A 23,819-nucleotide genomic window follows, 5' to 3' on the forward strand; every position below is an offset into this window, starting at 1 on the left:
AAACAGAATAAATAAGTAGGTAATAACCCAAGAATTGAATATGCAAAACCTATCAAATCACTTAAGGAAAACATTGGCTATTAAAATCTTTTACTACAAATTATTTCTCTAATTGATGATCCTAAGCATGATCATTTAAGCACAAAGAGAGCAATTCAAAAGCAGAAATAGAAATTAAACTAGTTTTATATAATTCTAGATTTCCTACAAGAATTAGCTACTCATATTGTAAATAAAAATAAAGAAATAAAATCTATACTATAAAGCATAAAAGAACAAGAAAGTAAATTTAAAATACAAAGCGATTGAAAAAATCAAAGCATAAAAAGAGCAAGAAAATAAATCTACACTATAAAGCATTAAATAAATCTACATTACAATGCAATAAATCTAATCTACCAAACATGAAACTAAAGACAAGAAATAAATGTAGGCATCAAAAATTACCTATAGGTTTCCGCACACAGCTCGAGGCAGAGAGAAGATAATGAACGTCATTATCCGAGTCAAAGAGGATTATCTGACATCGACAAGTGCATGAAGCGAGTCGACGAAGCTTACGAATCAGCGGGACGACAGAATAACAAACAGACGATCCGATCGGGAGTTACGTTTCATTCACGAAAGGCGAAGTGCCACTCGTGTCTCGTCCACTTCACGTATGATTAACCCATGGGAGGTTATAAATATCTTCTTTAGTTTTCCGACGCACTTTGAATCGTGTCATTCCGAGATCGGATGAGAAAATTACAACAAAACAGTCAAGGCGCGCAAAACGGTGCCTCGGTCAAAAACAGAGACACAACAAGTGTCTTAACCAGCCAAGACACAAAGTGTGTCTCGACCAACCGAGACACAGATTGTGTCTCGGGCCCAAAAATACTATTTTTTGCCTTTTCTTCGCCATTAACCGTCGGGATTTTGGTAGATTATGATCCAACTAATCTGAAGCTATCTTGGAACGTGGTTAAGTGGTTACCACTGAGGATGAGATCAAATCGGTGGTTCTTATCTGAAAACCGAGCTTCTGAAGCTTATAAATACAGCCCTAGGTTCTTCATTCAGACTGATCCGGAATTCTCGAGCATCGGCGAAGCCCTGTCGAACTGAAGAGTGAGGAGCACGAATTTCAAAGAGGAGAAAGAGATCTCGACGAGCTATTCAGCATAAAGAGGAAGAATTCAAGAGATCTGCATCCGTTCATCCATTTTCCTTGAGATCGCACCTAACTGTGATTCTCGAGAAGAGTGATTATCTCGCTTGGTCGAGATAGTTACTTCAATTTATTGACTCCTTTGCGAGTCAACAAAATCTATATTTTGATCTGATCGCTCGATGGTCCACGGATAAACCCCGGCATATGCAAAGATCCCACGCAAACAGCGGATGATAAACGTCCATTATGTGTGTTTTAAGAGAGTTGTAATCTTTTGTTTTTATTTTTGTTGAGTTCATTATAACGACTAAAGTTGTAATGAGTCCACTAATAAAACAACCAACTTTCTACCAAAACAATAAAAATTTAAAACATATGATTCTAAAATAAAAAATAAAAGAGAAAAATAAAAACTTACATTGCAAAAGGGTTGGCCCCTTTATCTTCATCATAAAAAAAAGACGGAGAACAAAAATTAAAAAGGAAGAAATTTTTATATATATTGCAAATAAAAAGTTTATAATTTTGGAACGCCTTCTAAATTAAGAGTGACCCTTCTCTCTAAAAAGAAGTTTATAAAAATGTTTAGCTCTCAAACCCCTCACTCTAGCCCTCTATTTATAGCCTAGCCTTCAACTTCAGCCATTGAATCGGCTGGGTTTTTGGGAGAATAAAAATTGCACATTGATTGAATCTATTACACTCTAATCGATAAGCCCATTGATTAGTTTGTAACATAATTGTAACAAATTATGTTGATTTTCTTGACTCTTTGAGCTTTGGGGCTTCTTGTAGGCTTCAATAAAGTCTTGAAAAAATGAGGAGAATTGGTCCATTTGGACTTTTATTCTTTAAATCTTTATTACATGTAAATTAAGATAAAAAGTATTTTTAGCAGATATTTTTATTTGAAATAAAATAAATAATGAGGATATAAAAGTGTAATAAAATGTGATGATCATACATTACACCCCAATTTGGAGGGGAAGAAAACTACATATTTTTTATCAACATTTTACTTCCCCACCCTTCACTACCTTCCTTAAAAAAAACTCTCAAACGTAGTTAAGTGTTATTTTTCCCACCCTTGGTTGTCCTTCATCCAAACACACAGTTAGAGTCACATCTGGCATTTCTCCCTTAAATTAACATATCAATTGTAAATAGAGGACTTTGTTATCTTGTGACAAAGTCAATCTGGAGGGCTACACTTCCTCTACCTTCCCCTTTCCTATTTTATATTCTCTTCCCTTTCTCTAGTAAACTCCCAAACACACTGTTAAAGTCAGTGCATTTAGCTGGTGCAATTCTTACATGAGATAATATTAGAAAGTGTTACTAGCCAGATTCAAAAATTTATCCCCTTTATAAGTAGGAGAAATTAATTGACCATCTCTTGTTTCTCTATAATTTCAGTAGGAAAATATAGTCCCCTTTTGTGTATATATATTTGTGGAGGTAGACACCCTCCCCCCCTCCCCCACCATCTTGTCTGGAAGTTTGCTCTTCATGACAGTGTGCTCATGTAAATAATGAGCAATAGAGTTTCAGGCGTGAAGTTTCCAGAGAGCAGCGCTCTCTGGAATTCAACCTGCAACTCCATGGACTTGAAGCCCTGTGGAGTCGCAGGTTTTAAAAAACATACACGGGTTCTGTGCATGTTTTTTATATACACATATTCCCCAATAATATATATGAAAACAATTCCCCAACAATTTCACAACAATATGCATGAAATTCTCGCCTCTTTCACAACAATATGCATGAATCAAACAATACATGCGAAAACCACATATATACTGAATTAAAACAATATTTATGAAATTCACATATATAAACAATAATTGATCCACAAAAGTAACAAATTTGAATAATCTAACCATATCGTTCTTGAAATCACAAACGTAACAAATTTGAACAAAAGAAATTCACATACATCCTAAAAGTCCTCCTCTCCTTCCTCTCCCTCTTACCCCTTCTCCTCACTCTCCCCCCCAGTCCCTGCCCCCTTTGTCCATGCTGCTGAGCCTCGATGATTTATGTATCTGGTTGTGTATGAGGCTGAGAAGTGTAGGCTCCATCAGCATACGCCGTGCTATGAGAAGTGCCAGCTCCATCGTCATGCGCCATTGTTTGACCTGTCCTACGTCGTCGAGTGTACACATGACCAAATTGGCGTGACCTGTCCTGACGACCTTCAAACTCATCGACATGATTTTTATGGAACATGCTCGCTATTCTCTATCTGATCCTGTTGAAGATCCCTAAGACCGTCGGATCCTGAATGTCATTGATATGCTCATTTATATCAGCCTCAATCCCATCAAAAGCATTGATCTGCAAGTTAATCAATATATACACAACTTAGCAAATAATATCTTAATAAAAAATAATTGTCATTTTAATTTAGTTTAAAAACTTATATAATCTCTCTCGGTCATGGCAATAGGGTGTTTGGTGGAAATTTTGTAGTAAAAAAAAATTAAAAGAAATATGTTTAATTTGTATTCTCTCAATCTCAATTACAATTTGAATTTTTGATTACAAAAGAGAGGAGAATTGATCTGAATTCTCCCATTTGTTTAATTCTGGATTCTTCATAATGGTGATGGAGTGCCTCCTTCGAATGCTCGCATCGAATTTGCTCTCCGTTGACGTTCCGCACGTCTTAATTCGCTGGAACAACTAACTTGCGTGACAAGTTTGATCAAGAACTCTTAACCGAGTTTTATAACTTAGGGCGAGTATTAAACTCTTTGAAAAGAGTTGTTTAAACCGAGTAATCGGTTAATAGGCTAAGTAAAATTTGCTGCTGATGAAGGATGCTTCAAGATCTTCTTGTTGCCAAGAATCCCCCTTCAGTTGATCTTGTGGATGATGCGATCTCCAAAAAAAAAATCCAACCTCGACTCTGTTGAGTTTGTTGGGATTTATAGGAGGATAATGGGTGTAACTGACCCCTTAATCCGCTCCTAAGTGGGCGTGATTTCCTTAGATCGTGGAAAAAATGGTTTTAAAACCGTTCGACTCATGATTGAATGAGTCAAACGCCCAAGTTGGCGTTCAGGACCCTAACTTCATGTCTTAGACTAGAGACGCAGGTTTGGGCACCCGTTGGATGTTGAAAAACATGGGGGGCGCCCGTGTTTTGTTTGCTGAGGGTTGGAAATGCAAGGGTCGCCTGCGTCTCAAGAACTAAAACGCGAAGGTGAATTCCGCGTTTAGAAGAGGCTAGTGACTTATAACCTCTTCTATAAAACGTTGTAAAGACCATTGTTGAGTGATCTTCGCCTTGGCTGTTTTGGGGTGTGAAAGTTGTCAGATTGTAACTCTCACGGTTGATTGTGAAGACAATTGAATCAGGGCTCTCATCAGTCATCGTGGAGGCCGTCGAATTATAACCTTTTCCCGATCTATGTAAAAATCCTCTGATTGCGGTTTTCATTTGTTGACGTGAAAGTCGTCGGATTGTAACTTTATTTGTCGAGATGTTGATCGAAGTTTGATAGGATCAGCCATCTGTTATGATTTTTAGACAGCCTACATAGGGATGTAACTATTGATCGGTGGGCGTGGTACGTATCCAGTTGCTGGCTGTGGGTCACGTCCTATCCATCTGCGTGTGATATTCTAATACCAACGTATGTACTCGGTATAACCCTCAACTGGAATTCTCTCATCATGTATGAAATTCCACCTGTCTATGTAGGCTGCACAAAATATGGCCCAGTTCGTACGATACGATGTCATCCGTCGCCTACGATCAATTTGCTCAACAGGATCCGTCACATGCCAAGCGAGAATAAATTGCCGCAACACACGATCTGAGACTTGCATCTCTACAATCTCCCAACATATCAACGGGACTCTGACTCTCCATAAAGCAGCGCTATCTCGACAGATAGGTGCAAGAGTATGCATATCGAGATCAGGCGGATGATAGGGTGTCTACTTGAACTAAAATAAAAAAAAAACTTTTATCAGTATCTACAACAAAATTAAAACATTCATAATGAATTAAGTTTTATATTTACTAGTTGGTGTTGGAGGTCATCGAGCTCATTTCTGTAAAACTCTATACGTCTAGTCGCTATTTTATATTTACAGTACCTCACGTTATACATGTTTAGCATAAAGAATATATCAAAACAAGTTCGATATGAATAAAATTTATGCAAAATTATACCTACATCCCAAAGGAAACCGGCTCTGTAGATCGCGGTGCACATGCAAAGTAAGTCGTCCAATATGAATGTGTTCCCATGACCAAACCTGCATTAATTTATGCATAAAGAATATATGAGAACAAATTCAATATGAATAAAATTTATGCATAATTATACCTGCATCAATGTCATGCATCCCTTGAATTCTTAATTCTGCATCAAGGAGGCCCTGCCTAGTTCTCTATAAAGGTATGACAATACCGTACTACCCCATAATAGAGTGTCGCATACATTAAAATCCTCTAGTAGTGGCGGCTATCATGCATGTACAAGACTCTTGCTGGCATTAGGAAATAACATACACCCTATCATGTGTAATATGTAAGCACGAGCGTGATACTGAATGGTCTCATGTATGGCATCAACTGGTATATCTTCCATAAATGTCGATCGAAGCCACGATAGTTTCATCGCACCACTCCTCAAATCAGGAATCTACCCAAGAAGCCTCTCACATGCTTCAGGCCAATTGTGGTCATCGGTGCCCGTAACAACCGGGTCATCGATGCGGAGCCCAAGTATGATGACTACGTCCTGAAGTGTAATCATACACTCCCCTATATGCATATGAAATGTGTTGGTTTCCGGTCTCCACCTCTCAATAAGTGCACTGATAGGGCCCATTCAAGCCTAATTGTAGTTAGTCTAAAAATTACTGCAGATAGCTGATCCCCATCAAACACCAATAATGAAAGTTATAATCTGATAACTTTCGCATCAACAACTCGATGATGAAGGCTGCAATCAAATGACTTTCATATCAACAAAATGAAGGCCACAATTAGAAGATTTTCACGTAGATCGAGAAAGATTACAATTCGACAACATTCATGGTAACCGATGAGAGCTCTGATTCAACAATCTTCAATGAGAGTTACAATCTGACGACTCTCATATTTCAAAGAGCTAAAGCAAAGATTACAAAACAATAATCTTTGTAATGCTATGACAAAAGAGATTACAAGTCAACGGTCTCTTTAGTCCAAGATGCAGAGCTCATCTCTGCATCCCAGAAATGAAATACAAGGGACCTCATTCCAGAGTCAATCCAACTGCAAACGCAGCTCAAGTTCAGCTACAAACACATCTCAAATCTAGCTGCAAACGCAGCTTCCAATAGCTGCAAACGCAGCTTCCAATAGCCGCAAATGCAGCTTCCAACCTGCTGCCAACGTAACTTCCAAAAGCTGCCAACGTAGCTTCCAAACTACTACTAACGCAGTTTCCAAACTGGTACCAACGCAGCTTCCAAACTGCTGCCAACACAGTTTCTAAAAGCTGCCAACACAGCTTCCAAATATTACGTTCGAACACAAAATTCATGCCAGAATGCGGATTTTGCGTTTGACCCGTTCAAACATGAGCTGAACGGTTTCAAAACCATTTTTCACGATTTGAGGAGATCACTCCCCCACTTAGGAGCAATTTTAGGGGTCAGTTATACGCCTTAATCCCCTATAAATAGCTAAAAAATCAGCTTAAATCGGATCTTTTTGGCAGATCTTAAAAGGGGCTGGAATTTTGGGGATCTAAAGGCGCTTTGAAGGAGAAGGTCAACATTCTTCCTTCAATAACCGAGAGCATCTTATGGTTCAGCAATAGAGATCTTGGACCTGTTATCCTTGGCTTAACCAATTTTTGGTTCAAATCAACTCTTTCACAGAGTTTTAAACTCGTTCTGAGTTCCTAAACTTGTCAAGAATTATGTTCAATTTGTCACGCAAGTTTTTCTCGACATCAAATCCAAGTGGAATAGACTTTGTTCCAACGAGGTAAAACGTCGGATTATCAACGAGAAGCAAACCCGGCACGAGTTTCGAGGGAGACATCTCATCGACACCAAGAAGAACCCAGGTTAAACAAAGAGAATGATCTCTGTTGACCCTTCTCTCTTTTGTAAATCGGGAAACCGATCGAGAAGATTTGTAATTTCTTTTTTAAGTCTGTTAGAAAGAAGTTGTATCGAGAGAATTGTAATTAATTCTTTTTCTGAGCATGTCAGAGAGAATAATACAAATTCAATTTTCCATTTTCTTCTTTAATTTTCCCACCACACACTAATATACCTCACCGCTGATCACTCCTAAAACCCGGCTTGAGCTACTAACTGTAGTACTCGCTCATCCTCCATCTTCCAGCTTGAGTGACTTTGGGAATGGTCCACTATGGTGATCTCTGGTACGGGCTGCACATTAATCAAAAATGATAAAATTTATTAAGAAAAATAAAAATTAGCGGCAAAAATAAGGAATGTATATAAACCATTTTTTACATGTCCCAAGCTAATCTTGTGTGAACGATGATCTGTCTGAAGGTATAATACGTCGGGTTGCATCCGTCCCGGATCTATAATGGATATATCTGAGATTAAAACACAATATGTTAGATTTTACAGTTGAATGACTTAATCATATGTATTTTACATATTCAAGATTCAAAGATCCAAAGAAAAATGTTATATATTACCAAAACGATTATCACATAGGAACAATGATTATAATTAAAAGGTTTTATATTACAAAAATGATTGTCACATGGGAACAAGGATTATAATTAAAAGGTAATATATTACAAAAAGCATAAGCGATATATTCCATACAATTGTTCCTGAATAATTAACGCCTAATCCTAGTTGGACGACTGGTTTTGCTGTGGCCCGGTTGATCGCATCTACTACACTTATTTTTCCTCCTAATTCCTTCTCAACCGTCATCCATATTATTTTTAATTCGTATGGAACGAGGTCACCCAGGTGATCTTTTATACAAAGCAGGTAATATCTGTGGCCCACCTTATGTCCAATGTCGATTGTCATATGGTGGACGGAAATACTTTTTATACGTTTGTTAATAGTTGTAAGTTGAATAAAAATTTACGGAGAATGTATAATATAAAATCCTCACACCACCTTGTAGATCCGAACAAGCCGCGATAACATGGGAACAAGAAAGTCATTGTTATTACAGTATATTGCAAGTGCGTGTACAAGTGCGATCCACTAGCATATAAACTTTGTAAGAGTAACTTTCTCTATGTGATATTCCCTCAATGACCTCCTATTCATTAAAATTGTATCTTACGATACGAAATGATCGAGTCTGCACAATCCGATCCGCTAATATGCCTTCAACCTTCGGCGCCAGCTCTGACGGGATATTTGCACCAAGTGTGCATCGTCTGAGAAAGAATTTATTAAGTCTATAATTTTTTTTGCAACTATTGACTGTATTGGCATACCGCGTGCTCCCCTAAGCATACCATTGAAACTCTCAGAAGCGTTAGTGGTCATCATACAAAAAAATTTCCCGCCATCTTCACATAAAGCCCACTTATCAACATTGTTCGGACCCAAACTAGTCTCGATCCAATCATGTGTAGCTCGTGAAATGAACTTAATCCTCTCTCGTAGTTGCTCATAAACTAATTTTTTCGTGCACATCCAGCTTGCCAAATAAGATCTTGAAGCTGCACTTTGTCCATGCTTCCTCTTGAATTTGTCCCTAATATGTCACAAGCAATAGCGATGTTGACGTGGTGACAAAAAATGTCGTTGGGGTGCTATTGAAATTCCTTTCATCCTATCAGATATGAATGTAATCGAGCGCGTTCGCACATTAGGGATATGATATCTAATGCATGCAAAAAACCATGCCCAATTTTTCGTGTTTTCAACATCAACCACTGCAAATGCCAAAGTAAATAAACCGCCATCTGCGTCTACTCCGGATGCAACAAGTAAAATACCTTTATATTTACCGTACAAATAGGTGTCGCCAATGCTAAGAAGAGGACGACAATATCTGATTCCCTCAATGCAAGGCGCAAATGCCCAAAATACACCTGTAAAGTGTCTATCTCCGCCATCAACAGGGTCTGATGATACTTCATACAATGTCCCCGGATTTTTTTCGAGTGCTTCAAGATAATGTGGTAAGATCTCATAAGATTTGTACTAATCTCTGAATGTTTTTATCATCGCCTTCCTCCGAGCATTCCAACACTTGTTGTATGATACATCCAAGTTGGTCGCTTTATACACTAAAAGATGAATATCCTTTGGCCTTAGATCAAGATCCTCCCTTAGTTTAGGCATAATCAATCGATATATGAAATAGGTGGACGCATGCTTATGATTCATCTCTAATCAAGGATTGTAACATGTGTGAAGTCCGTTGTAGTGTGTGATTTTAAATTACCCGCCTACTCTTATACCCAAGTGTGAATTAAGCTTCCAAGGATATTTTGTATTTCCGTCGTGATGCCCACCACTATCTTCTTCTTTGCTATCTTTACGGTAAAAACAAACTACATTATACCTTGTTGCATTGCTTTTTGTCTGCCTAAACTTGACATTTCTTTGGATGGCCCACAAACTAAGCGCATGAATCAATTTCTTCTTGCTTTCAAATAGATCGCCTTTTTTGAATGAGAAGTCATCGCCTTGTGTATCATCAACTACATTAGTGCCGATAGGAATACTTTCTATCGTGGAGTTACAATCCATTATTCTCCATGAAGTTCATCGAGTGGCAGATCCTCTAACACAACATACTCATTGTTAGAGTAACATCCGTGAATATATTGGTTGTCCCCTTCATCACGATCTATCAAACATGTCATGCTATTGATTTGTAAGCCATCCTCTTCATCATCATCCTCGGATTTGACACTTGCATTATCATCTTCTATCGTAACTCGTGTGGAAGGCATTATATCTTGATGGTGAGCGCTATCATCGAAGGCATTTGAAGTACCCACAAGCGATGGACCGCTCAAGTATTGTGACTATGTCCATCCTACATCTTGTTGTGGAGATAAAAAGCCGGCGGAGTCAAATTCAAGGTCTTCCAACATGCGAGAGTATACTCCGTCGTGATTCACCGATTTGCCCAGATTTTTGTGATGCTTTTCAATAAATAATTCCACCGAACGCTTCTCGTCATGTAATATTCCAATAAGACTCATATCTTAGTGACTTGAGATTTGGATGCCGCTTGTTCTGTTCCCCGTAACAGGATAATTACAAATAACGTTGATGTGATACTCACATGAATTGGTTAATGTAAGTTTGTGTAAGTCATTAACCAATTCATTGAAAATACATGATTTTGATATAAACAACGACTTTGTCACACCTCCTTCATATACATGCATATTATTCTCGAGATAGTTAATCTTTCCATCATATGAACAAAGAATTACGATTCGATCGTTCATCGTTACCTCTGAAGAGTAAAAAAATCCAATATCAATATTGCACGAAAAACAAAAAAATAATTATTTACCATTAAATCCTCTAATATCGATTTTAGACATCCAATTTTAACCAAATGTCAAACCTTTATAATACAATAACTTTTACAATTTTCGATAATTTTCCCTCTAACTTCATACACAAATTTCTTTAATTTTTCTTCACAAAATTCATAAATATTTTAAAATTTATTTCAAAATCTAAATTTAAACAAGTTATTAGCATGAAATAGTGAGAATATATAAAAAAATTAGGAGAATTTTTTTAAAAAGATTTTACCTAAAATTTATCGATGTCTTAATTTCCGGTGAACTCCGGCAGTGACAGCGGCAAGATCGATCACTTGGGTTTCGGGTCGGGCATGTTTTGTATATTTATATGTATATACCCGAATCTCTCTTTAGGAGGGGGTTCTGTAGGCTGTCTAAAAATCACAATAGATAGCTTATCCTCCATCAAACACCGATGATGAAAGTTACAATCTGACGACTTCCAGAAGGCTACAATTTGAAGACTTTCACGTAGATCGCTAAAGGTTACAATCTGACGACCTTCACGACAACCGATGGGAGCTCTAGTTCAACAACATTCACAATCAACATCGGGAGTTACAATATGACGACTCTCATATTCTCAAGGAGCCAAGACGAAGATTACAAGACAATGATCTTTGCAACGCTATGACAAAAGAGATTACTTTGTGATAATCTCTTCAAGACAAGACGCGGAGGTCCTCCCCGTGTGCCAACATCAAAACGCCGGGGTCGAACCCGCGTTACAACATCAAAACGCGAGGGTCGAACCCACGTTACAACATCAAAACGCTGGAGTCGGACCCGCGTTACAACAAGCGAAACGTGAGCGACCCTCGCGTTCTGGATGTTCAGTCAACACCCAACCTCGCGTCTCAATCCTAAGACGCGAGGTTAGGATCCTGAACGCCAACGTGGGCGTTTGACTCATTCAAATATGAGTCGAACGGTTTCAGAACCGTTTTCCCCCACGATCTGAGGAAGTCACGCCCACTTAGGAGCAGATTTAGAGGGCAGTTACACCCCCTTAATCCCCTATAAAAGCGAGTAAACTCAACTGAGTTAGGGGTTCGATTTTTCTTGGCTGGAATCGACCATTGAAGACTGGCTTTTTGGAGCTAAGAATTGGCAGCAACAGGGGAGATCATTGGGCGAACTTCAGAAGAGATCGGCATCATCCTTCAAGGAAGATCATCTTCAACGTTCGGCAACATGAGCTTCCTCATCCTTGGCTATTAATCGATTTTCGGTTTAAATCAACTCTTTTTCAAGAGTTAAAACTCGTTCAGAGTTATCAACTCATTCAGAGTTCTAAAACTTACCACACAAGTTCTCCACAACGTCAAATCGTGAGGAGAAGACATCGTTCCAGTGAATCAAGACGTGCGGATCGTCAACGGAGAGCAAACTCGACGCGAGTATTCGAGGGAGGCACTCCATCGCCACCGTGAAGAACCCAGTTTTAAACAAAGGAGAGAATCAAATTCGTTCTCTTCTCTTTTGTAATCAAGTTGTAATCGGAATCAAAGGAATACAAATCAATTTTCTTTGTTCTTTTCTTTGCAATTTTCTCTACAAACAAAAGATGGCGACGATGATAAGTCGCGTGCGTGGGTGGGCCTTTTACAGGCCTTGCCCCAACTTCACGGGACTTCAAGTCCCGTGGAGTTGCAGGCAAAAATTCTAGAGAGCGGTGCTCTCTGGAAAATCTGCCTGAAGCTTCACGGTATTTGAAGTTCTGTGAAGTTGGCGAAGCCACAAAACTTCACGGGATTTCAAGTCCTGTGAAGTTTTGGGCCCCCTAACTATTTTAATTATGAGTACTTAAACTTCAAGTCTCGTGAAGTTTTTTAATGTTTTTCACCAAAATCGACACAGTTTCAGCTAGTTGGCTGAAACTGAGTCGATTTTGATGATTAAGTTAAAAACAAGCCTATCAAAGACAAGTTGCCAACATCAAAAATATTGAAAATTTGTCATTCTAGCGTACTTGGCAATGAGCAGAACAGAATTTTCAACAATTTCAGAATCAAGCCTATCAAAGACAAGTTGCCAACATCAAAATATTAAATATTTAAGGCCCCGTTTGGCAAAGGGTTAATGAAGAGGGGTTAAAGAGAAGGATTAATATACTTAGCCCATTTGATAATCCGAAGGACTAAATTATTAACCCGTTAAATAAGTTTTATTTTAGCCCTTATGATCAGTTTTAGTGTTTGGGAATAACAATGATTTTGACTATTTTCTTTATAATTAGAAGGGTTAACTCTTATTCCATATAAATAGGAGTATTAGTAAACCCCTCATTTTGAGGGGTTAACTCATTTTAACCCCTCTAGAGGGGTTAACTTAACCATTCTATATTTTTTATGTTTGGCAAATTATGGAGGGTTAACTCACTTTAACCCTTATATAGATTTGTTGTGTTTGGCATGTTAAGAAGGGGTTAAGTCTCCTTAACCCCTCTCTTAACCCTTTGCCAAACGGTACCTAAGGGACTAATACGAGAAAACCCTTTTCTTATTGAAAAAAAAGAAAAGAAAAAGCAAGTATAAGATGTTACAAATCTCTCCACTCTGCTACATCTGCGTTCGTGCCAGCTTTGTTAGTTGGTATTGGCTCTTTGCTTTGCTTTGATTTTCTCCTGCTTCTGCCACTGCCGCCACAGAGAGAGAGAGAGAGAGAGGAGAGAGAGAGAGAGACTGGGAGCGGACAAGAAGGAATTAGAACAGGTTGAAGAAGTAGAATGTGAACATAGCAGTCAAATACTGGCAGAGAGCTCATTTTCTTAAGTTCTTTTCTTTTTTAATTTAAGAAATTGATTAAAGAGGCGAAAAGAGACGATCTTGGGGGGGAAAAGTTGCTTTTTCGCCTAAGATTTCTTCTTGGGATTAGAATGCCAATGGAATTTTGACTGTAATTAAGAGTTCAGCTGCTTCACTGAATCAAACTGCAGAATTCTGTGGGTAGTAGGGCTGCCTCTTCTCTGTTTCTGGAGCAGTGTTTGGATTTTGCATCTGGGTTTTAGTTTTCAGAGTCTTTTGGTTGGAGTTTATTAGCCTAAAAGGTGGTTCCTTTTCTCAATGTTTATGCTCAAGCGCCCCACTTCTCATCTGGGTTTTTGAGTCTTGATGCTCTAGGGTGAAGATATTTGGTGCCGATTGCTTCTGAAGAGATTTTGGTATATGGGCTTTTGTTTCTTTTTCAAATAATGAAATGGACAAGAGTTAACCTTGGGATTTTTCTGCTGAAATGGGTTTGTTCATAGGAACTTTGTGTGAAGATGGGCGTAAGAAATCAGTGGTGGTGATAATATAGCCGAAATTGTAGTGGCAATAACCTAACATGGAAACAAAATTTTCCCTCTTTTGGATGGTGATATTGGCTTTCTTGCAACTCTCCTCTGCAACTCTTTCACCTTCTGGCATTAACTATGAAGGTCAGTAGATCTTAAGCTTTAAGCTTTTCTCTTTTTATCATGGTTTTTTACATTCTATAACTGTGGGGATTTACTGACTGGTTGGTTTACATCCTGATAATTGTTTGAATAACAGAAGAATTCTTTCATTGCATTAGAAATGAAATACATTGTAGCGGACTTTTATTTCTTAAGCATTATTTGAACATTGTGGTCTTTCAATCTTAGTTATATATCAAAGTTTTTATTTCTTACATTGAATAAAATTTAAGCATAATTTGAACATCGTGGTCTTTCAATCTTAGTTATATATCAAAGTTATAAGAAAGTAATATATGTAATGTATTTGGTTTATGTTTCTTTACTATTAGTAACTGCAAGCATTGGAGGCACATTCTCTTACTTTTGTTATGGTTTGTTTATTCTGATAGCAAACTTAACCTTGAAAAAAAAAACAATGACTAAAACCCCCATTTTACCATCAAGATATCATTGTTTGTATGTACAATATAAGCTATATATTGTTTGCAATTCTTATATCCTATTCAGGGATAACTAAATATAAATTATTGTGCAGCCGAGTATAAGCCAAGCAAATACAATCACTTACAGCAAAACCTCCCTAGGAGGCCTCAATGTTAAGGAAGACGAAAGTGGTCTTTTAATTTAAGAATTTGGATTGATACCATGTTAAGAGAAGCTATCTCTTGTTATACATTGATCATTGAAGGGGGATAACATGCTTAATATATAGGCATATATAAGTATGTAGGATATTTTTAGAAAGTTCCATGAAAGGAAAATTCTGATGAGAAAGGAAAATTGTAATAAATGAAGTTATATGAAGGGACAATACTATAGCTAACACTGTAATACTAATTTCTTTCCTAAACTTAGGTGTCTGCTTAGGTAAACTAAATTTAAATTGTTTCAAACTATCTTCTATCTCCTTTCTGTTCTTTATAATGGTAACCAGCAAGTATCACAAGTTTACTTATATTTCCTCTTGCTAATGCAGTGGTGGCATTGATGGCCATAAAGTCAGAGCTAAATGACCCCTATAATGTTCTTGAGAATTGGGATATTAACTCAGTAGATCCATGTAGCTGGAGGATGATCAGCTGCTCTTCTGATGGATTTGTTTCTGTTCTGTATGAATGCACCATAGTTTACTGTTCTGAACTTTTTTTTTTTCAACAGAAAGGGAAGCTCTCATAATTCATATACCTCTATGATTTAGTAGTTATCTGAATTCTCCTCTCTTCTGATGCAGAGGCCTACCAGCCCAAAGCTTGTCTGGGACTCTATCACCTGGAATTGGAAATCTTACGAAATTGCAAGCTGTGTACGTGCCTCATTTAGTCTGATATTGAAGATTTATCATTCACCATACTTGGTACCTTGATTACTAAATACTGTGTTATGCACATAATTGCTGCATATTAACCATTTCCTGACATTAGTCATCCAAATTTTTCATGTTTTGAAATTATTCCCTCAAATTTTCATTTTTGAAATTAGTTCCTCAAATTCTTAAGTGTTTTGAAATTAGTCCCTTTAGTCGGAGGCTAGTTGGAATTGAGGGAATATTCCATCATTTTTAATATTTTCTGGTGTAACACCAGTTATACCCTTATGCATGGTGTTAATTATGGTTGATTTGTTGTTGTTTTTGGTTAAAAATTTCCCCTTCCTCATAAATAGAAGCGGGAAATGAGAGGAAGTCAGAGAGGGTGGGGGGATTTATTTCATGAGGGTAATTTGGTAAATACCTCTAACCATTAAGCCAACCATGACTAGCTATTTGGATGGTAAATATAACCGAGAGATTACTGATGTCAAACGGGACAGGGGGTCTATCAGAAATCAGAATCAGCGATTTAAATCGAATAATGCATCGTTTCACCAAATTCCATGATCTTTGGTAGGAAATTTAATTCAAAACAACTAATGTGACAGGTAGATTTAACGAAATTTGCATCAATAGTTATGATTAATTCCAACCTTGATCAATTTAGCTGCAATATTCATTATCATGCTCAAGTTCTACCATCAATATCAAATTTAAACAGTCACATGCTCAATTACTCTCAACTCACAAATATAATCTAAACAATGAAATATATGATAAGAGTTTAGAGATGCATTACTCATAAAATTAACTAATAAAACGAGATTAACAGAAAAATAATTTACTGGGCTATCAAGTGGTGACAGTCGACGGATAAACTGGCGACGACGGCTGTGGCGAACTGAGCGACGATGACGGTGGCGAACTGAATGACAACGAGGTCGATGGGGCTAGGGCAATGTGATGACTCGTGGGTAGGCGGTTGTGGAGGAGGGTATTAGGGTCGGTTGCTGTTTAGAAGAGGGAATGACGCAGGCGGTGGGCTGGGGTTTTACGATTGATGTAGAGGTGGCAAGGAGGCGGGGCTGGGTGTCGGGGCTGCTTGAGGATGGATGGGAGCAAGGAAAGGAGGCGTGGCTTGTGGGCTTGGTTGGAAGGAGGGCAGGGAAGGGAAGGTCGGCGGCTTGTGGAGAAAGGGGCGACGACTTCGTTGAAGGATGCAGGGAGTTTTGACAGGCTGTTTGTAGGTGGAGAATCAGGGAGGAGCGGCGACTGTTTGAGATGGAGTTGGGGGTTGAACGGGAAAGGAGGCAGCAACAAGTGGAGGAGGTGAATGGTTGGGCGTAGCTGCCTGGGGAGGAGAAGAACATGGCTGTTTGGAGAGGAGAAGTCGGATAGCCTGAGGAGGAGGGGATTAGGGGAGGGCGTGACGTTTTTGTGGGAGGTTGGCGATTGTGAAAGAGAAGATTGGCGGCTGTGAAGAGAAGAAGAAGATTCGGCCTAGGGTTTCACACCCGAGGCTTCACACCAACATTCAGCTTCACACCAAAAATTAGCTAACAAAATATTTCATTCAATTTTTTCATTATTCTTTCATTCTAATTACATCAGTGCTTTTATAGAGCAATTACAAAATCTCTCAAAATCAATCAGATTTCTCAAATCACTCAGATACTATAAACTGATTAACTTCTAAACTTGACCCAAAATTCAAAATTCAAAAATTAAAATCCTACCAAAATAGAAAAATCCCTCAAATTTCTCACAATTAAAACTAAATTAAGATCTGATTAAACTTACCAAATCTTCCTTATTCAAAACTAAAATAAAAGAAAGTCAAATAACAAATATGAAAATTGCCATTATTGTCCTCATCAATTACGTTCCAAACAATTAAAAGATTTGGTGGACGGAGTTCAAAATATGAATGATGGGGGGACTAACTTCAAAATATGAAAGATTTGCGAGGGACTAATATCGAAAAGTCTTTTTTTCACATTATGCCTGACATCTCAATTCTATTGGTCAAAACTCTATGGTAGATGTTCATGGATATAACTAAATTATGATTTTTGCGGAATCTTGTTCTTGTAGGCTGCTGCAGAACAATGCTATTTCTGGGCCTATACCTGCTGATATTGGAAAATTGGAGAAGCTCCAGACACTAGACCTTTCTAACAATCAGTTTAGTGGTATCATTCCTAGTTCCCTTGGTGACCTAACGAACCTGAATTATCTGTAAGATTTAAGTATATTAAGATAAAATTTCAGTCTTTACTATTAAAGTTTGCAACCTCCTAATCATAAAATCTTCTATTCTTTTCTGATTTGAGCATGACAGGCGTCTGAACAAAAACAGGCTTTCTGGACCCTTGCCTGATTCTATGTCCAACATCAAAGGCCTTACTCTTCTGTAAGTATTTTATCTCCTCATTTCATAATGGAAGTCCATCTATATTTCTTTTATATATGAATTTTTTGTAGGGACCTTTCTTACAACAATCTAAGTGGGTCTATACCAAAGATATCTGCTAGAACTTTCAAGTAAGCTTTCTTCCTTTCACTTTTTCATAATTGGATACTTATAGAAGCAATACACTGTTATTAACTCTTAAGGAAATATGGATTTGTCAATCAGCATCATTGGAAATCCTTTAGTTTGTGGGCAAAATTCAGTGAACAACTGTTCTTCCATCTCTCTAAACCCCCTATCTTTTCCACCGGATGGCATGAAGGGTAAGAAATGGTTTAAGTTTTGGTTGCCAGATTGATATTGTTGTCAAATAGAAAGCCTTGTAAAGCCCCTTTGATAATTTTATCGATAGTGACTATTCTAATTAAACGCATCTTGGGTTTCTCAGCTCAGCCACAACCTGAAGTAAAGAAAAGCCATTGGATAGCTATTTCATTAGGTGCAATTTTTGGTTCTATTATTCTAATAGTCATTTTTGTTGGATCGCTACTTTGGTGGTATAAGCGGCACAATCGACAAGTTTTCTATGATGTAAATGGTGAGATAATGATTTGTTTCTTCTCTATTTTCCATTGTTTGTTTGTGATTTGTCTGTTTCTTATAATTTAACACTTGACATGAATGCTATTCTGGACTAGGAAATATTATTTATGAACATTTCGTGGATTTACTTTCCTCTTGAATCGAAGGCATATCGTTTATTGACTGTTCTCATCATTCATTTGTCATTTATTTACTCAAGAGAGTTAAAGTTCTTATCCTTTTTTAATACCCTTGCATTATGCAAATGAAATTTGGAAGCAAGAATATGTCTTTGAAATAGTAGGGATATACAAATTCAGCGCAAGGAAATGTGGAAACATTACTCCCTATATGATGGAAATAATTAATGAGTTTTAAACAGAGGCATTTATGCAGAGAACCCCTCTAGCGTGTGGAAATGTATATTAACATATTAATCACCCCATTTTTAGTGAAATTCACATTTCCTGCAAACATCTTCAAAGTCTAAGAAAACCGTAATAAACTGAAAGAAGGTTATAGACCCTTCCTATACATATAAATATGTCTCAATTATTCTTGTTTTTAATGTAAGTACATTTGTTCATTCAGTGAAGGATCCATGCCAAATATGTGAATGGACATGCTTGATCACAATGTTATATGCATTAAATTTGCATTTCACCTCATGATGAAATAACACCAGCACCATTAGTAAACCATTGGTGTGTGCATGCTTTGTTGTATACAATCCCATTGTCAAGTTTATTACGTAGTTCAATACTTTTTCTACTTTGAACTGCGTTAACTTTACTTTGTTGAAAGTTGGATCTGTTTCTATGCAGATCAATATGACCCTGAAGTATGTTTGGGTCATTTGAAGCGTTACTCTTTCAAGGAGCTTCGTGTAGCTACAAATAATTTTAGTTCCAAAAGTATTTTAGGAAAAGGTGGATATGGAATCGTGTACAAAGGATGCTTGCGTGATGGCACGGTTGTTGCTGTGAAAAGGCTGAAAGATTATAATGCCATGAGCGGGGAAGTTCAATTCCAAACTGAGGTTGAAATGATAAACTTGGCTGTTCATCGTCATCTCCTTAGATTATATGGATTTTGTGCAGCTGAGAATGAAAGAATCATTGTGTACCCTTACATGCCTAATGGAAGTGTTGCTTCCCTATTAAGAGGTAATTGAACTCCGATATATAGGAGCCAACCATATCCAAGTAAAAGCAATCTGTCATATAGGAAGCGAAGACTATTATCCACAAAACCTCCTTGAATTCTGGTGGGTTTTGCACATAACCATCCTGAACATTTTTCACCGCACATAACTCCCCTAAACTGTGCAGTGTCTCACAAACCTCCCTGAAACATTATTTTTCCCCCCCCCCCCCCCCCCCCCCAGCCAAAAAAAAAAAACATCACACACACACAAGCGAAAAATAATAATAATTACAATTTTGCGCTTTCTCACCCACCCCTACCTGTAACTGGCCAAAATAACTTAAAATATGTCGTTGACAAAAAATTCCCATTTTTTGCCATCTTAGGCAACATATTCAAGTCTCCCCCAATGGAGGGTCCCCCCCCCCCCCCCCCCTCGAGTGCATTTTAGTTTGCTTCCTTCAGTTTAATGCATGCAGGAGGATCGATGAGAAAAAGTCAAAGCTTGGACTTCTAATTTAATTTATTTGGGTGGGGGGGTGGGGTGGTGGGTGGTAGTTTGTGGGTTGCGAAACCACCACAAAGCTTCTAGGGCCGTTACTGGTGAGATAAAAAAAAAGTTAGAGAGTTTACGCTGCCAAGACCTCAAAGTTTTTTGGCTTTTTTTGCGGCGTCGGGTCGGGGGGGGTGGGGAAGGAGGGGTCGGTGGGAAATTGACCCTATCTTTTATGCATCCGTTTTACTGAAGTGTCTAATTCACAAAAGGTTACTGTTCTCTTATTTCTTGTTTCTATATCTGGCAGAGAATGTTAATGGAAGACCAGCCTTAGACTGGTACAGACGAAAAAGAATAGCATTGGGGACAGCAAGAGGACTATATTATTTGCACGAGCAATGTGATCCTAAAATAATTCACCGTGATGTGAAAGCTGCAAACATTCTTGTTGATGAAGATTTTGAAGCTGTTGTTGGGGATTTTGGACTGGCAAAGCTTTTGGATCATGGAGAATCTCATGTAACCACTGCTGTAAGGGGGACTGTTGGTCATATAGCTCCGGAGTATTTGTCAAGAGGCCAATCGTCGGAAAAAATCGATGTTTTTGGTTTTGGAATTTTATTACTTGAATTGATCACAGGTCAAAAGGCGGTAGATTTTGGACGAATAGCAAACCAGAAAGGAGTGATGCTTGATTGGGTAAGTTACTAGTCAATTGATAAACTAAGTTCATGAGAACATCCATAATTTGGTTAACTATTATGTTATTTTGCAACACGTATAGGTATAAATACCTGATATTCATTTGAATGGTGAAATAACCAAAATCTGAGAATAATTCATAGAAATAACCAACATCTGAGAAGAAGAATATTTCACTCCCATAAATGGGCCATACACTTATTGTCATATTTTCAAGCAAAAAGAAAGGGGAAAAAAAATCCTATTCAATATTTCAAATATCTTACAGTTTTTTTTTTCTCCCCCTTGTGCCATAGAGTAAACAACATGTCAATTCCAACTTTGAAACCAAAAAATTCTTCTACGAACTGTTGCTTTTGCCAACATTATTTGCATCAAACTATATTTGATGGATTGTGGTTGATACAATCTTAACAAATTAGCTAGTACAGAATGAAAAAGAGTTGTGCGAATGGACATATGGTTAATCATAAGCATTTTGTATTGATGATGAATTGATGATAATATGGTTTGTCAAAGCATATTGTTAGTTGTGGAACTACATTTGGTGAATGGTAAATTTATTGAAAGTCTTGAAGATCTTTTTGGTTGTCGACAGAGAGGGAAAATAAAAATTTTAAAAAAATGTAAAAGCAACAGAAAAACAAAGGGAAACATGTTTTTGGTATTTCATATGTTGAGAATTAGAAAAGGAATGGAAGGGAGGTTGATAATTGACTTAAGTCAAATTTTACCTGGAGGTACCATACTAAGATTTTTTACGAGATCTGATCTTATCGTGCGAGGCCAAGGGTAAGCTTTTGAAAGAATGCGAGACAAGGTTCCAGGTTTGAATGCTTCAATAGTCCAGTTGAACTTCTTACCTGAGTGAACATTTCACTCCTTCAAGGGCTAATTGCACGACCTTTGTAATATTACCTTGTGACACTTATTACCCCTTAAGTCTGATATTGACAGATGCTCTTGGGGATTCTGTTTTTGTTTTTGGCAAATAGACCCTGAGGGTAAAAGAGTCAAAAAAATTCGCTCAGGTTGTGTATCAGCGAATATCAAATATAAAAAATGATAATAAGTGCCACAATGAAGTACTACATGGGTCTATGTGCAATTAACCTGATATAATAATAGGCTTAAGGTCGCATTGCCGACTCTTGGTTGGTTTTCTTGGTAACAGTAGTAATATATATACTATTATCCTTGTGGCACGAAGAGCAGGTTGTCTTGATATTGCATCATCATGTGCAGGTAAAGAAGCTGCATCAAGAGAACAAGCTGAACACAATGGTAGACAAGGGTCTCAAGAACAATTACGACAGAATCGAGATGGAGGAAATGGTTCAGGTAGCACTTCTCTGCACTCAATACAATCCATCTCATCGGCCAAAGATGTCTGAAGTTGTGAGAGTGCTCGAAGGAGATGGGCTTGTTGATAAATGGGAAGCTTCATTATTGCACAATAATACTGAAAACATGCCAAAGTTATCTCCTCGATCATCCTCTTTCGAGCCACAACCAATATTGCCTATTTATTTAGATTATGCAGAGGACTCGTCTCTTGTAGTCGAAGCAAACTTAGAACTTCCTGGACCGTTAGTTTTATTGTTGCTGATAGACCCCGAATGATTTTTTTGTTCTTTTACCCTTGAAAATAAGACTTCTAAAAGTAAAAGAGTAGAAAATTTCACTTAGGAAGTCTATCTGCAACAATGCACAATAAAACTAGAGGTGTAGTAAGCTCCAAGCAGTGACAAGGGAAAAATATCAAGTGAGTTTTGGTCTATGATATTAAATGTGCACCGAATGAATCTCAGTCATTTGATCATTGAATTTTTGGAATTCGTGCATAGATTTAAGGGTTGACATTCTTTCGGTGCACATTAAATGCCATAAACCGACACTTTTTCAATAATAAGTGGGATCTATTGACAATTAACCCTTTTTCTTTAGCGGCCACAGTGGCCTGATCTTGGTGACGGTTGGTTTCATGCATTCTTTTTGTACAAAAACAACAGTAATCAATAGGGTGGTTGTTATGTTCTTCAGTTGTGATGAATCCCATGCGTCTCCCAAAAGGGTACTAATTGTTACTATTTTCTTCTTTGGTTGTGATGAATCATATGAATCTGTCAAGAGTGATGCTACATTTCTTATACTACATTTGAACCAATAGAAACTAACATGTGGATTCTCTCTCAAATTGCTACCAAAATTTACGAATCATGAAAGGTCTCACGCTTTAATTTCTTCGTAGTATTAAACTGGTTTAAAATTTGTAGTCAAGTTAATCATTATTTATTTCTAGCTCTTCTTTTTGAGGTCGGGTTCAGAGGCGTTGAGCTAATCCGTACCCGTTACCATCCATGAAGCCATTTGTCGGCGGCCAAAACTTTATACAGGATCGCATTAATTAACATGTTAAACAAAGTGAAAATGTCTGCTTTCCCCCGCATTTTCTTTGCCCTTCGGCTGACTTGAGCGAAGGTGTCTGTATTTACTCCGCCATTTAATGTCGTCGGTAGGCTAATAACAAACTTGTCGGCAGCAAAGAACAACAAGAGAAGGGAAGTTCCTTACTCTTAGCATTGATTGTGTAGCTTATCTATGTATTGTTAAATGAGCTTTGCTACAGGGACCCAAAATGTGAGACCAATAGGGAGGACAAGTGAGGTGTCCCTCTCCTATTGGATAATGAGTTGGCCATCATTAATGATGGCAAACTCATTATCTAATAGGAGGGGAACACCTCACTTGTCCCACCTATTGGTCTCATATTTTGTGTCCTTGAGGAATTTTTCTTGTTAAATTAAGTATTGGGTATTGGGTTAATGGGTTATTACCCGTTAACCTTAACCCTATTTGTATGACTATATATCTCTCTCTTATTATCTCAATAAACAAATTTGAATTAGGGTTTTAACATGGTATAGCAAGAAACCCTAGCCGCCTCATCTCTCAAACCCTAGCCGTCGCTCCATTTCTCAAACCCTAGCCGTCCCCCCTACAACCGCTGTCCCACCTGCAATTTGCTGCAACACCCCCTGCC

At 37.8% G+C, this 23,819-nt stretch overlaps 1 protein-coding gene across 2 annotated transcripts; it reads left to right on the forward strand.

The window, feature by feature from the left end:
- Positions 13,244-22,818, forward strand: LOC109844267 (protein NSP-INTERACTING KINASE 3-like). Of its 2 annotated transcripts, XM_020413232.1 has the most exons (12): positions 13,244-13,849; positions 13,937-14,107; positions 15,105-15,237; positions 15,360-15,431; positions 17,532-17,675; positions 17,779-17,850; positions 17,922-17,981; positions 18,076-18,173; positions 18,299-18,448; positions 19,257-19,598; positions 20,382-20,773; positions 22,022-22,818. In XM_020413232.1, exons 2-12 carry the CDS (start codon positions 14,014-14,016, stop codon positions 22,397-22,399), a joined length of 1,935 nt encoding a protein of 644 aa, XP_020268821.1. In that variant the 5' UTR covers positions 13,244-13,849; positions 13,937-14,013; the 3' UTR covers positions 22,400-22,818. The 2 variants fall into 2 exon arrangements, with proteins under 2 accessions (XP_020268821.1, XP_020268820.1); XM_020413231.1 differs by having other exon boundaries at positions 13,244-14,107.

This window comes from Asparagus officinalis, chromosome 6, assembly GCF_001876935.1.
Source record: "Asparagus officinalis chromosome 6, Aspof.V1, whole genome shotgun sequence".
Lineage (NCBI taxonomy): Eukaryota > Viridiplantae > Streptophyta > Magnoliopsida > Asparagales > Asparagaceae > Asparagus > Asparagus officinalis.